General features: G+C 46.9%; 1 protein-coding gene across 2 annotated transcripts in view; it reads left to right on the top strand.

Moving 5' to 3' along the window:
- AKAP10 (A-kinase anchoring protein 10) overlaps positions 1–14601 on the top strand; it is a 201886-nt gene that overhangs the window by 102483 nt on the left and 84802 nt on the right. For both annotated transcript variants that reach the window (XM_063955810.1, XM_063955809.1), the window contains exon 6: positions 1529–1613. In XM_063955810.1, coding sequence (XP_063811880.1) covers positions 1529–1613 — 85 coding nt within the window. The remainder of the gene's footprint in view (positions 1–1528; positions 1614–14601) is intronic.

Raw genomic sequence — 14601 nt, 5'->3', positions numbered from 1 at the left:
ACAGCAAGGTCCCAAGCTACTTGGCTGGACGCACATTTCACAACAAGTGCTTTTACATTAGAAGAAAGTACCTCTCATGTCATTCCCGGTCTATAGGAAGGGACTAGTTTCTGTATATCTGTGTTTGAAAAAAATGACATGAGCTGTTGGCTGGTACTTTATCTCTGTCCAAGGCTTAGTACATAGGGGCATTTATTTACTAAACCTTGGGGGTACATTTACTAAATGGGGGTACTCACGGAGCGATCGCTGCTTAAAATCTAAGCAATCTGACTAGATTGCTTAGATTTTAAGCAGTGATCTCTCTGTGTGTACCCCCACAGCGATAGCGATGTGCGGCCCCGCGCATCGCTATCGCTGGTGCAATCTAGCAGGTCGCTCATTTCACCTGCTGTGTGAAATGAACGCCCCCCCCGTCTCCCCCCGCACGCTTAATGCACTGTGCTGAGCGGGGGGAGAGATGTGTGCTGAGCGAACCGCTCAGCACACATCTCTCCCCAAATCGGGCTGTGAATACAGCCCTTAAGGTGTGGGATTTTTAGAAGGGATAATCGGATTCTAAAAATCGGATAATCGGATTCTTATCTTCTAGTAGCAGCTAGCTATAATCAGAATGTGGTTGCTGTGGGCAACATCTCCACGTCTAAAAAAAAACAACAACAACCTCACATCTTAGTAAATATACCCCTTTTTGAATAAGATGAAGTGGATGGAGATAAAGTACCAGCCCATCAGCTCATATCTGTCATTTTTCAGATACAGCCTGCAACATAGAAGTTGGGATCTGATTGGCTGGTGCTTTATCTCTCCCCAAGGCTTAGTAAATAGACATTGATTGTGACCACAGGGTAATGTAAGGGTGCCATAAGTATAAGAAATACTGAGTAGGGAGGGGAGTTGCTTAAAATGGAAATCCCCTTTTTCGTAGACTTCATTGTCCTTATTTTTCCCTTGGCTGAGTTACAATCTCATTAAATCCCCAAGCAGTTGTTTCTTCTTATGAAAGATATAATCAGAGTGACCGCTTTTGTTCTGCATTTGAATTGATGATAAAATGCCCTAGAAACCCAACCAAAATCTAATCCTGTACGCTGTATTTACCCCCTGACGTTCATTTTTAACCTTGTGGATGTGAAGTGGAATTCAAGATAACAGAAAATGTCATATGAGGTATTCCACGTGAGGATAAAGTACTGAGCGCTCTCCTTTTGTGTGGTGTTAGTAGCGTTGGCTTGTGAGGTGCAGTGTTTAGTAGCTTTGGTGTTGGACTGCAGGCTACTCAGTTGGCTGATAAAAGTGGCATGATCCAAAACACAGCTACACTGAGTGCCAACTGTCATTTGTATGCGAGACCTACAATTCATGCCCGTATAATCAGGCAGCATTCAGACAATGACATTGGTATTTCTGTACCTAGAGTAGCCTGTATTTTTAACCGTAAGAGGTAATGAATATATCATTAATCAAACAAATGTTTAATAAGAACTCTGTGCGTGAGCCAATAAAATGTTTGTCTTGCTTTTTGCAGCAAAGATCTGTGGCGAGGACGGCCAAGTGGACCCCAACTGCTTTGTTATAGCACAGTCCATAGTATTTAATGCCATGGAACAAGAGTAAGTTGTTATCATATTTTCTTGCTTAACGTTTTGCTGTTTATATTGTGCATAATGGCAGATGTCCACTGATTGATTAGAAGTCCAACATATCCTATGTGGGCCTGACTAGCAGATGTTATATAGATACAGCACTTATAAATGATGATTGATCACTTCTGCCACCTCCAATAGGTGTGAGTCGCCAGATTTTCTGTTGTCATACAATGAACAATACAGATTGGGTCTGGGTACCACGTATCATTACACTCAGTGAACAATAAATGGTGGGCGATATTCTATCCGTCTAAAGAGAGGGGAGATCGCGGGGCGATATTCAATTGTCACCTGTTTATAACCTCTATTGCGCCCATAGCAGTCTGGTTTAGCTGTGTAAAGCGTCTAAACCCGACTAAAGTCATGAGCGCAATTGGGAAAAGTCCTCACAGAGAATGTCTAAGGTGAGAATTAAATTAGCCGCAGTACGTTACCATGGCTAATTGATCCTTGGGGGGTAATTCAATTATCCCTAATGGCCAGCAGTATCTGGAATTTCTTTTTCATCCACTAGGGGTCACTAGAGTACTCTTGGGATATGGACGGCTTCTGCAGGAAACAGAGCACTGAATATTTAAATTTAGAACTCTCCACCCCTCCATATCCCCGAGTACCTCAGTGTTTTTTCTGCGCTCATGCACTAACAGAGGCTTGTGTGGGTTCCCACACTTATCTTTGAATATTGATTTTAATTTTTACTGTTTTCTATTACTCTAGCACATCCCTTCCCAGTTTCTACTAAAAACATGGGTCCGGGATAGTGCCGCTGCACGGAGCAGCGCATGGCAAGTCGGTCCTCACAAAGAGCACCCTCACAGCCACACGCAGCTCACTGATGCTGCAAGAGCTGGACGGAGCTTACAGAAAGAAGCCCAGTCGCAGCCATGAACTGCTGCAACAGCTGGACGGAGCTTACAGGAAGAAGCCCCGTCGCAGCCCTCCCTACAGGAGACAAGGTATGCTGGGGGGGAACGGGGCGGTCAGCGCAGGCTGCCGCCCCGCTGTGTGGGGTCCGTGTTAAAATGCCGGCCGCACCCGCCGCTCATACAGCCCGCCCGCCCGCCCCAGCCACTCCGTCCGGCCGCCCCAGCCGCTCCGTCCGGCCCCCCAATCCGCTCCGTCCGCCTGGCACAGCCGATCCGTCAGCGCTGTACGTCCTTGAAAGTACCAGCACTAAGAGGGGGAGAACCGCCGCAGCTCGGCTAGCGACGCCGGATGCTGCTACGCGCCGCTCCGGCCAGCCGAACTCCGCTGTCTGCATAATGTTCCCTCAGATAAGTGTCCCCCGCCTCCCTGCAATGAGTCAGCTTCCCGGCAACGCTCCCCGCTGAGACACAGCGCTACAGGGAGCACAGGGGTAAGGGGGGGGGGGGGGACAAGTCTGATTACAGCCTGCTGCAAGGGAGAAAATCTTAATGGGAAGCCTGTATGACAGGCTGTCATATGCACCATAGGTTGTATTAATAGTCTATTGAGCCTATATTAAACTGCAGTCAGGAGGCATGTAATGTAACCTGTCCTGTGATTATCACTGTAAGCATGGCATGGGGGCCATTTTAACCATGCTTCCTGTTTCTTCCTGTTTGTAATTCCAGAACGTTCCTGCCCTACAGCTCTACTCCACCGGAGGCGCAGGGGTGTTAGTGGGAATTTTGGTTCAGGTTTCACATAGGCTGGCCATGTGAACTGCACTTCGGCCATATATATATATATATATATATATATATATATATATATATATATTACACACCTTAAGTAATAATTTTACTGAGTCGTGCAAGTGTCTGTCTTTGTCAATTGTGTTGTCTATCTGCATAATGAGTACGGCACCAGCAAAGATTAAGAAGAAGTTTTACTGCAATGTCTGTACATAAATTTACCACCTGTTCAGTATGTTTTGTAGGTTTCCACGAAGCCGGTTCATTCCCAGATCCTATGTTAAGCAAATGTAATGGCTGGGTTGGCAATTAAAATTGGCCGCCGCTTGACAGGAGCGGCAAGATCGGAGTCTCGGGTGACACCGCCAGCTCTAACGGAGGAGTCTCAGCCTTTGCAAAGGTCCAACTTCACTTTGGGTAACAGGGTGTTAATTTAATTGGTCTTATAATTTAACCGTTTCTGCTATGTTGCAGTCTGACAATTCTATGCCAAACCTCACGGCGCTAAATAAGGGTGAGGAGGGCACATTAGACCAGCAGTCAGATAGTGCGGTTTTTGACAACCAGACATTGATAATGACCAGGGCGTCAGTCTCTGAAGTTTACAGAGACTAAGGAGCCTCTAACATATAATCAGTCGTATTTACTAAACGACAGAGATCTCCAATGGGCTTCTTATTTAGAATATCTTACTAAGATGTTAGTAGAAACACAAAATAAGCGAATAACCCGTTCTATACCTCACAGATTTAAGCCTATTTACCCGTTTCCACACAGTGACATCTACATTGGTGAATCCGCCATTGGTGAATTCGTCTGTGTCAAGCCTTATAAAGACCCAAGATACATTTGGGTCACTAAGGCGCTCTATGTATGGAAACAATGACGATCACGTTATACTTATCGTTAATCAAATCTGAGAAGCTGCTGAGTATCTCTGTACAGCTTCTGCTGCCGGCTGTTAGCTCGCTTCTCGCTTTTCATCGTCGCTAGTTACAGCACGACAAGGACTCTGGCTGCGTTCTTGGCAAGCGGAGTCAGAGGTCAAAAGAATACGGTGGCCAGAAGTTGTTTGGTTGTAAATTTGACAAATGCATTTCTCAGGCCAAGGCGGTGGGGGGGGGAAGTCTAGTTTCCTGCCATTGCCTCCTCCGGTACCAAGACGGAAATACTCTGGTCCGGCGTTTAAATCCTTTAGACTTCATTCTTTTCATGGCTGTGGTACAGAAACAGTCACGCCTTGTAACGCCAGGGCGCTAAAGTCACCAACAAGCCAGTGGCTTGACGGGCTCCCAGGCCATCTCGGATTTCCAATTGTGGGAGCGCGCCTTTAGACGTTACATTTGCCGGGATTCCAGACATCCACTGATGGATGTATCCGCAATTTAGTGTTAAAAGAAAGCTGTCTCCCGCCACTGCGCTTTTTCAAGACAGGACTGCCTCTGTCGGACGACAAGAAGGCGTTTTGGCAGATTGCCATTCAGTCTCTGCTGAATTCAGCAGTTTTTAATTCCAGGCCTGGTACACCAACAAGGTCAGGGTTATTATTCCCGTCTGTTTGTGGTACCGAAGCCGGAGGGCTCCGTAACAGTCTCAATCAGTAAGTCACTTACTACAGATTGAAAATGAAATTTCTGCGGTCAGTATTTGCAGATTTGCAGCCACAAGATTGCAAGATTGCTCTTGATCTCCAGGATGCGTACTTACACATTCCGATTTGGTCACCTCATCAGAGGTTCTTGCGTTTTGCAATACGCCACAACCATTAACAGTTTCAGGCTCTAGCGTTTGGCCTCTCGTCAGCGCCTCGGGTATTCACCAAAGTGATGTTGTGATGATAGCTCATCTCAGATCCCTGGCAGTGACAATCGTTTCGTACTTAGACGATCTGCTCATAAGAGCTCCGTCTCAACAGATGCTCCTCCAACTTGCGCTGCTAACGTACACCACGGTTGCAGTGTCAACTTTAAGAAATCGCATCTAATTCCGTCTCAACGACTTCAGTTCCTAGGTATGATTCGAGATACGGTAAATCAAAGAATTTACTTACTACACCAGAAAGTACAGATTATTCGCCATCTGGTACAATTAGTGCTCAAGCCACGCACACTCTCGGTACATTTGTGTATTCGCCTATTAGGGACAATGGTGGTGGCTTTCGAAGCGCTTCAGTTCGGAGGTTTTTACTCGCGTCCATTTCATCAGCATGTGCTCGCACAGTGGTCGCCCTCGCATCTGCAGATTCCCCACAGGGGAGGTTGTCGCCAAGAGCGAGGGTGTCTCTACTCTGGACAAGAGTCTCAGAAGTTGGGGAGTTGTAGTTTAAAATTGTCAGTGACAGGGTCTCTAGGCGGATCACGACAGTTTGCTGTCTATAAATGTCCTGGAACTCCGCGCAATTTACAATGCACTACATGCTTCGCTCTCAGACTGTCCAAGTGCAGTTAGACAACGCGACAGCAGTCGCATACATCAACAACCAGGGAGGAACGAGAAGCCGCATGGCAATGCGGGAAGTAGCTTGAATCCTCAATTGGCCAGAATACCACCAGGTGATATTGTCGGCAGGGTTCATTCCGGGAGTGGACAACTGCGAGGCGGATTATCTCAGCCGTCGGGATTTTCATCCAGGAGATTGGGCATTAAATCTAGCGGTGTTTTCCATGTTGGTCCACAGGTGGGGTTACCTTCAGGTGGATCTGATGGCACCTCGCCACAATTACCAAACGCCCCAGTATGTGTCCAGAACGAGAGATCCAAAGGCAGTGGCGGTGGATGCTCTCACAATCGCGTGGCCATACAGCCTCGTGTATCTGTTTCCACCGTTTCCGCTGCTCTCTCGGTTGCTAAAACGGATCAAAAGAGAATCCGTCACAGTCATACTAGTGGTGCCTCATTGGTCTCGGAGAGCTTGGTTCTCGGATCTCCGCGGACTACTCGCATAAGATCCTTGGCCGCTCCTACTACGTCCAGAACTGTTACAACAGGGTCCGTTCTTTTACCCCGATTTAGCGCGGCTGCGTTTGACGGGGTGGCTGTTGAGACCGCCCTCTTAAGAAGAGAGGGCATTCCAGTATCGGTTATACCAACCATGTTACGAGCTAGGAAGCCGGTTACGGCAGCTCATTATTACAGAATTTGGCGTGCCTATATAGGTTGGTGTGAAGCTCGGAAGTTTCCGACATCATCTTTCAAGTAATCCCGTCTTTTGTTATTTCTACAGACAGGGTTAGATGGAGGACTGCGTTTATCTACACTAAAGGTGCAGGTATCTGCGTTGTCAATTTATTTTCAAAGACGATTGGCTCTATTGCCGTCGGTACACACTTTTCTACAAGGTGTCCTCAGAGTACAGCCTCCATTCATTCCACCTACAGCGCCATGGGACTTGAATCCGGTTTTAGATTTCTTACAGTCTTCATATTTTGAACCCTTACAGCAAGTGGATATAAAGTTTCTCACTTGGAAAACAATTTTTCTTCTAGCCTTAGCTTCGGCAGGGCGTGTTTCAGATTTGGGTGCCTTGTCATGCAAGCCACCGGTTTTGGTGTTTCCTGATGACAGAGCGGAACTTCGGACGAATCCCGCTTTCTTACCAAAGGTAGTGTCATCTTTTCACATCAATCAACCAATAGTAGTTCCTGTGTTAACAGCACATTCTGGAACTCTGAATGTGGTACGCGCATTACGCGTTTATGTATCCCGATCGTCTACAGTTCGTAATACGGATACGTTGTTTGTTCTCTATGAGGCTGCCAAGTTGGGTTGGCCAGCTTCTCAGCAGACCTTATCCAGATGGATAAAACTGACTATACGTCAGGCTTACCTTAATGCTAGGTTACAGCCGCCTACTTCAGTAACAGCTCATCCCACACGTTCTGTGAGAACTTCATGGCCAGCTGGTCGTGGAGCTTCTATGACGCAGCTTTGCCGTGCGGCTACATGGTCTTCAGTGCACACGTTTGTGCGCTTTTACAAGTTTGATACGTTTTGCGGCATCAGCATCTAGCTTTGGCCGCCCTAGTGTTACAGGTGTCAAACAGCTCTCCCGCCCACGGGGGAAGCTTTGGTACATCCCAAGAGTACTCCAGTGACCCCTAGTGGATGAAAAAGAAAATAGGATTTTGGTACTTACCAGGTAAATCCTTTTCTTTGAATCCATAGGGGGCACTGGACGCCCACCCAGAGCAGTTTTACCTGGTTTGTATTAAGCTCAGGGGATCTTCTGGTAACACATTTTCACTGACTGGTTCAAATTATAAGGTTCTATCGGTTATGGTGTCAACTGTTTAGTTGTCAGTAACGTTATGTGTCAACTTTGTTGTTGTCCGTTATGTTATATGTAATTCTCCATTGTCAACCTCTCTATAGTTCCTGTTCGGCTCAGTAAAAAGCACTGAGGTGCTCGGGGATATGGAGGGGTGGAGAGTTCTAAATTTAAATATTCAGTGCCCTTTTTCCTGCGGAAGCCGTCCATATCCCAAGAGTACTCCAGTGCCCCCTATGGATTCAAAGAAAAGGATTTACCTGGTAAGTACCAAAATCCTATTTTCTCTTACGTCCTAGAGGATGCTGGTGACTCCGTAAGGACCATGGGGATAGACGGGCTCCGCAGGAGACATGGGCACTTTAAGAAAGACTTTAGGTATGGGTGTGCACTGGCTCCTCCCTCTATGCCCCTCCTCCAGACCTCAGTTTGATACTGTGCCCAGATGAACTGGGTGCATTACAGGGAGCTCTCCTGAGTTTCCTGTCAGAAAGTATTTTAGTTAGGTTTTTTATTTTCAGGGAGCATGCTGGCAACAGACTCCCTGCATCGAGGAACTGAGGAGAGAGAAACAGACCTACTTCTGTGAGTTTCAAGGCTCTGTTTCTTAGGCTACTGGACACCATTAGCTCCAGAGGGATTGGTACGCAGGTCTCACCCTCGCCGTCCGTCCCAGAGCCGCACCGCCGTCCTCCTCGCAGAGCCGGAAGATAGAAGCCGGGTGAGTATGAGAAGAAAAGAAGACTTCAGAGGCGGCAGAAGACTTCTTGATCTTCACAGAGGTAACGCACAGCAGTAAAGCTGTGCGCCATTGCTCCCATACACCTCACACACGACAGTCACTGTAAGGGTGCAAAGCGCGGGGGAGGGGCGCCCTGGGCAGCATATAAACCTCTCCTTTGGCAAAAATACATATATACATGTACAGCTGGGCACTGTACATGTATATAAAGAGCCCCTGCCAGTTTTTTAAGATTTTTGAGCGGGACAGAAGCCCGCCGCCGAGGGGGCGGGGCTTCTCCCTCAGCACTCACCAGCGCCATTTTCTCCTCAGCACAGCGCTGAGAGGAAGCTCCCCGGACTCTCCCCTGCTTACTCACGGTGACAGAGGGTTTTCAAGAGGGGGGGGGGGGGCGCACATAATTGGCGCATATATATATATATATATATATATATGGCGCTACTGGGTAAACATTTTGTGTTTCTTCCTGGGTCATATAGCGCTGGGATGTGTGCTGGCATACTCTCTCTCTGTCTCTCCAAAGGGCCTGGTGGGGAAGCTGTCTTCAGATAAGAGTTTCCCTGTGTGTGTGTGGTGTGTCGGTACGCGTGTCGACATGTCTGAGGTAGAAGGCTCGCCTAGGGAGGAGGGGGAGCGTATGAATGGACTGACTGGATGGATATGTGGAATGTTTTAAGTGCTAATGTAAATTTATTGCACAAAGATTAGACAAGGCTGAAGCTAGGGAACAGTCTGGGAGTCAACCCATGTCTGTCCCTATGTTGCCGGGACCTTCGGGGTCTCAAAAGAGTCCACTATCCCAAATAGGAGACACAGATACCGACACGGATTCTGACTCCAGTGTCGACTATGATGATGCAAAGGTACAGCCAAAAGTGGCTAAATGTATTCGTTATATGATTATTGCAATAAAAAATGTTTTGCATATCACAGAGGAACCCCCTGTCCCTGACACGAGGGTACACATGTATAAGGGAAAGAAACCTGAGGTAACTTTTCCCTCCTCACATGAGTCGAACGAATTATGTGAAAAAGCGTGGGAATCTCCAAACAAAAAACTGCAGATTCTCAAAAGGATTCTTATGGCGTGTCAAAGTCAGAAAAATATCACGCTGCACATTGCCATATATGCACCTCATGCGTGTGCCCGCTGCACGAGCATGAGCTCTCCCGTGCGTGCGTATACTCGCGGTCGCGTGCACTCCCAGGCGCACGGTATGCGCATTTACTGTAGAGTTTGTGTGCGTCTAGCGGGTGACTCAATCGTAACATATTTTAGTCATATAATGTATTTTGTAGATTATGGTCCCTTTGATAGAATCTGAAAGTTTAGTTAATGTAGTATGTTCAGAGACAAAGAGATCCCTCTTTGTTTGATACGAAGGGTCAGACAGGGGTGACACAGTGGTGTTTAGTATCCATCGGAAGAGAATATAATTAGCAATATTCCGGTGTTGGTTTGAAGCGGATTACTCGCTCGTGCGTATAGTTATGGACATAAGAAGTTTATGGACATTTACTATATTTGCACTTTATTACCCATGCGGCGGGAAACCCAGTTTCCCTCCCACCTGAGCAGTTTGAAATAGTCACAGCCCACCTGTATGAACCAACCTATGACCTTTTGTTATAATGCAGAGACGAATTCCTGTGTCCAATGAACAATAAGAATGTAGGGACCATTGTACTGTACTGTGTGTAAGTGTATATAAAGACAAGCCGATCTGGGCCAGCTCTCTACTCTTTTCAACGGTTCTCATCACTGATAATCGGGAGCTAGATATCCAAAAGGCGCTTGCGATTGTTCCCCTTGTGCGTAAGTTCTCTGCAACCATATTTATCTCCTATTTTGTCATAAGCCATTCTCTCTCTCCTTCCCCTCTGAAATGTAATTGTGTCTTTGTTGTATTTTAACGTGTAGTAATTCGGTTAGGTATTTTATGTTAGTTTGGTAGTGTATAACTTGTATTGTGTATTCTTTTGCGATTGAACGTTCATTCATTCCCTTAAAAGGTGTTAGACCCTTAGACTGGTATTTGAGTGTTTATTATATTGCTAAAGGGGTTCTCAGAGCGTAAGAATCGCTCATACAGCTTTTAAACTAACAAGGTCATACTGTGTTGCATTTACACCATATCACTGTACAAAGGTTTACAATTTAAGTACAGTGTTTAGGATATTGTTACAAAGGTTTAACTCTGTGAGCGTCAGCGCCGCTCGTGATCTCCTCGTGGTCTCGAGCGTCCGCTACGCTGATAGCGTATCATTACGTTAGTCGGCAGCCTATAGCGTGCTTGCCTTTACGCTGTAAGCCGTGAGTGAACGTGCCTCTCGTGCGTCTCGTCCACGGCTAAGCGTTTGTACGCTACGTGCGTACTCTTACGGTATTCCATACGCCAATTGCTTACTGTGTTAACCTTTTAGCGTGTTTAATATAGGATATATATTAGGCTTTTACAATTGGGACTCGCCCGCTCTTCACATATCTGCACTAGGTAATTTCAGCAGACATTATCGGTCAGCAAAAGGCGGGAGGTAATATTCCTCGTAGTGCTGACCAGATAAGCGTCTGCTTCGCTTAGTAAGGAGTGCTGAAGGAATCCGGAACCAAAAGGTAGGAACAGTACGTTATTGTCTTTTAAAACCTGTTTAGTTTCTGTTTTGCGAACGTACGCATAAGCACACACACCTGTATTCCTTGTTTAGTATTATTTGTCCGTACCTCATTCTCCTGATTGCCACACTCTAGTGATAACGTGTTGAACTATTTGTTGTTATTAATAGTTAAAAGTAATATTTAAGGGAATAATTGTAAAAGGCACGCACACAATCTCGCCTAGAATACAAGGGAGATTTGAGTGGTGTTCAGTGAAGGATTACTGTTAAAGATCATTCACATTGATAAACGTGTAGTGTGTGACTGTGGACGTACTTGGTCTGCGTACACGTGTCCTTACAAGGGCAGGGCGTACGCAACGCAAGGGTCGACGCACGGAGCGTATATCACGCGACGGAGCTTACGGATACGCCCACATAATACAAACCGCACGATAGTATTGTTTTAATAGGCGATAAGGAAGTAACGCGAAAATAACACATCTATCTCAAATTCAAAAAAGTTAAAAGAAAAAGACTTTCTCTGTTGTAATTCTTCTGGGTTAGACTATTACTGAATGAAAGGAATTCTGTACAGAAATAAGAGTGTTCGATTGTAAGAGTGTGTATATATAAGATTTCTCTTTTATTACGGAAGTGGGAACCATAGGCCAGTAGAAAGAGGTACACCAGCGAGAGTGATAGCGTGGGGTGGCTTGGGAGGCGTCCCTTGTTAATCTCGACACATTTATGAGCAGTAGAGTCTGCTGTACATAACAGACCAGGAGGTCAAGGACCAGGAGGTTCAGGTACAGCAGACTAGAAGTAGAGAAGCACAACCGAAGAGGGTTGGTGCGAGACCCATATAGGCCATAGAAGCTCATTGCTGAAGGAATTCGCAGCCGAAATTTTCGATTCCACTGATCGTTCCGCACATAAGATTAGTTGCTTGTGTGCAGATACGATTGTACCGCATGTGAATGTGTGCATCAGCGTGTCTTGAATTCAGAAGAACGCTGCTTGCACATTGTTAACGTGATTTGTGTAATTTTTTTATTTTAAGGGAAGTAGCCTGATCACTCAGGGACATTCCAGCGACTGATACTTGCTGGGGAGGGTAAGACACTCCCACACGCCCGAGCAAGTAGACGTACTTAGGTGCCCTAGGTTGGGTACGGAACCTCTGGGAACTTTGGTCGCCGTATTGGCCAGCGTGGGCGGAGTTAAGTGGGCGGACCTCGTTGCAAAACCCCCACCGCAGCTTTACCCCGAGCATCTTGGTTTTTGTAAGGGTTGCCGAAGACCCTGATTTGAAGTCAGAGGTAGTGAAAGCAGCACCTGCAGAGATGGGGGCCAGTTGTTCAGGTAAGGGGCGATCAACCCAGGTTCAGGTTGATTTGGTAAACCGACCAATCGGGTCGGCAAGGTATATCATGTGTGAGAAATATGGTCATCACACAGAAATGTTGTGCAATGAATGGGAAAGGATGACTGTGCATGACGGGGAAAAGTTTACCTGGGTAGGTAGTTTTAACCCAGAAGTGTTACAGAATTTAAGGAGAAGAGTTTGCCTGATTAAATCTTCAAAAAGGCGTATTAGACATTATGATTATTTCTCTGACGTCCTAGTGGATGCTGGGAACTCTGTAAGGACCATGGGGAATAGCGGCTCCGCAGGAGACTGGGCACAAAAGTAAAAGCTTTAGGACTACCTGGTGTGCACTGGCTCCTCCCCCTATGACCCTCCTCCAAGCCTCAGTTAGATTTTTGTGCCCGGCCGAGAAGGGTGCACACTAGGGGCTCTCCTGAGCTTCTTAGTGAAAGTTTAAGTTTAGGTTTTTTATTTTCAGTGAGACCTGCTGGCAACAGGCTCACTGCATCGAGGGACTAAGGGGAGAAGAAGCGAACTCACCTGCGTGCAGAGTGGATTGGGCTTCTTAGGCTACTGGACACCATTAGCTCCAGAGGGACCGAACACAGGCCCAGCCTCGGAGCTCGGTCCCGGAGCCGCGCCGCCGGCCCCCTTACAGAGCCAGAAGCAAGAAAAGGTCCGGAAAAATCGGCGGCAGAAGACATCAGTCTTCAACAAGGTAGCGCACAGCACTGCAGCTGTGCGCCATTGTTACTCAGCACACTTCACACTCCGGTCACTGAGGGCGCAGGGCGCTAGGGGGGGGGCGCCCTGAGCAGCAATGTAAAACACCTTGGCTGGCATAAATACACCACATATAACCCCCAGGGCTATATGGGTGTATTTTAACCCCTGCCAGAATTACCAAAAAAGCGGGAGAAAAGGCCGCCGAGAAGGGGGCGGAGCCTATCTCCTCAGCACACGGGCGCCATTTTCCATCACAGCTCCGCTGGAAGGACGTCTCCCTGACTCTCCCCTGCAGTCCTGCACTACAGAAAAGGGTAAAAAAGAGAGGGGGGGCACTAATTTGGCGCAGTTTTATATTAACAGCAGCTATAAAGGAAAAACACACTTGATAGTGGTATTCCTGTATATATATAGCGCTCTGGTGTGTGCTGGCATACTCTCCCTCTGTCTCCCCAAAGGGCTAGTGGGGTCCTGTCCTCTATCAGAGCATTCCCTGTGTGTGTGCGGTGTGTCGGTACGATTGTGTCGACATGTTTGAGGAGGAAAATGAGATGGAAGCGCAGCAATTGCCTATTATACAGTTGTCACCCCCTAGGTAGTCGACACCTGAGTGGATGAACTTGTGGAAGGAACTGCGTGACAGTGTCAGCTCCTTACGACAGACAGTTGACGACATGAGACAGCCGGCTAATCAGCTTGTGCCTGTCCAGGGGTCTCAAACGCCATCAGGGGCTTTAAAACGCCCGTTACCTCAAATGGCAGACACAGACACGGATACTGACTCCAGTGTCGATGATGAGGAGACAAACGTGACTTCCACTAGGGCCACACGTTACATGATTGAAGCAATGAAAAATGTATTGCATATATCTGATAATACAAGTACCACTAAGAAGGGTATTATGTTTGGTGAGAAAAAACTGCCTGTAGTTTTTCCTGTATCCGAGGAATTAAATGAAGTGTGTGATGAGGCGTGGGTTTCCCCCGATAAAAAACTGATAATTCCTAAAAGGTTATTGGCATCGTACCCTTTCCCGCCAGAGGATAGGGCACGTTGGGAAACACCCCCTAGGGTGGATAAAGCGCTCACACGCTTGTCTAAACAGGTAGCACTACCCTCTCCTGATACGGCCGCCCTAAAGGAACCTGCCGATAGAAAGCTGGAGAATATCCTAAAATGTATATACTCTCACACGGGTGTTATACTGCGACCAGCAATAGCCTCAGCCTGGATGTGCAGTGCGGGCCTGGCGTGGTCGGATTCCCTGACTGAAAATATTGATACCCTGGATAGGGACAGTATATTATTGACTATAGAGCATTTGAAGGATGCATTTCTATATATGCGTGATGCACAGAGGGATATTTGCCGACTGGCATCAAGAGTTAGCGCGCTGTCCATTTCTGCAAGAAGAGGTTTATGGACGCGGCAGTGGTCAGGTGATGCGGATTCTAAAAGGCACATGGAAGTATTGCCTTATAAGGGGGAGGAGTTATTTGGGGTAGGTCTATCAGACCTGGTAGCCACGGCAACTGCTGGAAAATCCACATTTTTACCCCAGGTAGCTTCTCAACCTAAGAAGACGCCATAT

Source organism: Pseudophryne corroboree, chromosome 2, assembly GCF_028390025.1.
Source record: "Pseudophryne corroboree isolate aPseCor3 chromosome 2, aPseCor3.hap2, whole genome shotgun sequence".
NCBI classification, from domain to species: Eukaryota; Metazoa; Chordata; class Amphibia; order Anura; family Myobatrachidae; genus Pseudophryne; species Pseudophryne corroboree.
Note: the sequence above shows the minus strand (reverse complement) of the source record. Positions and strands in the feature narration are given on the sequence as shown.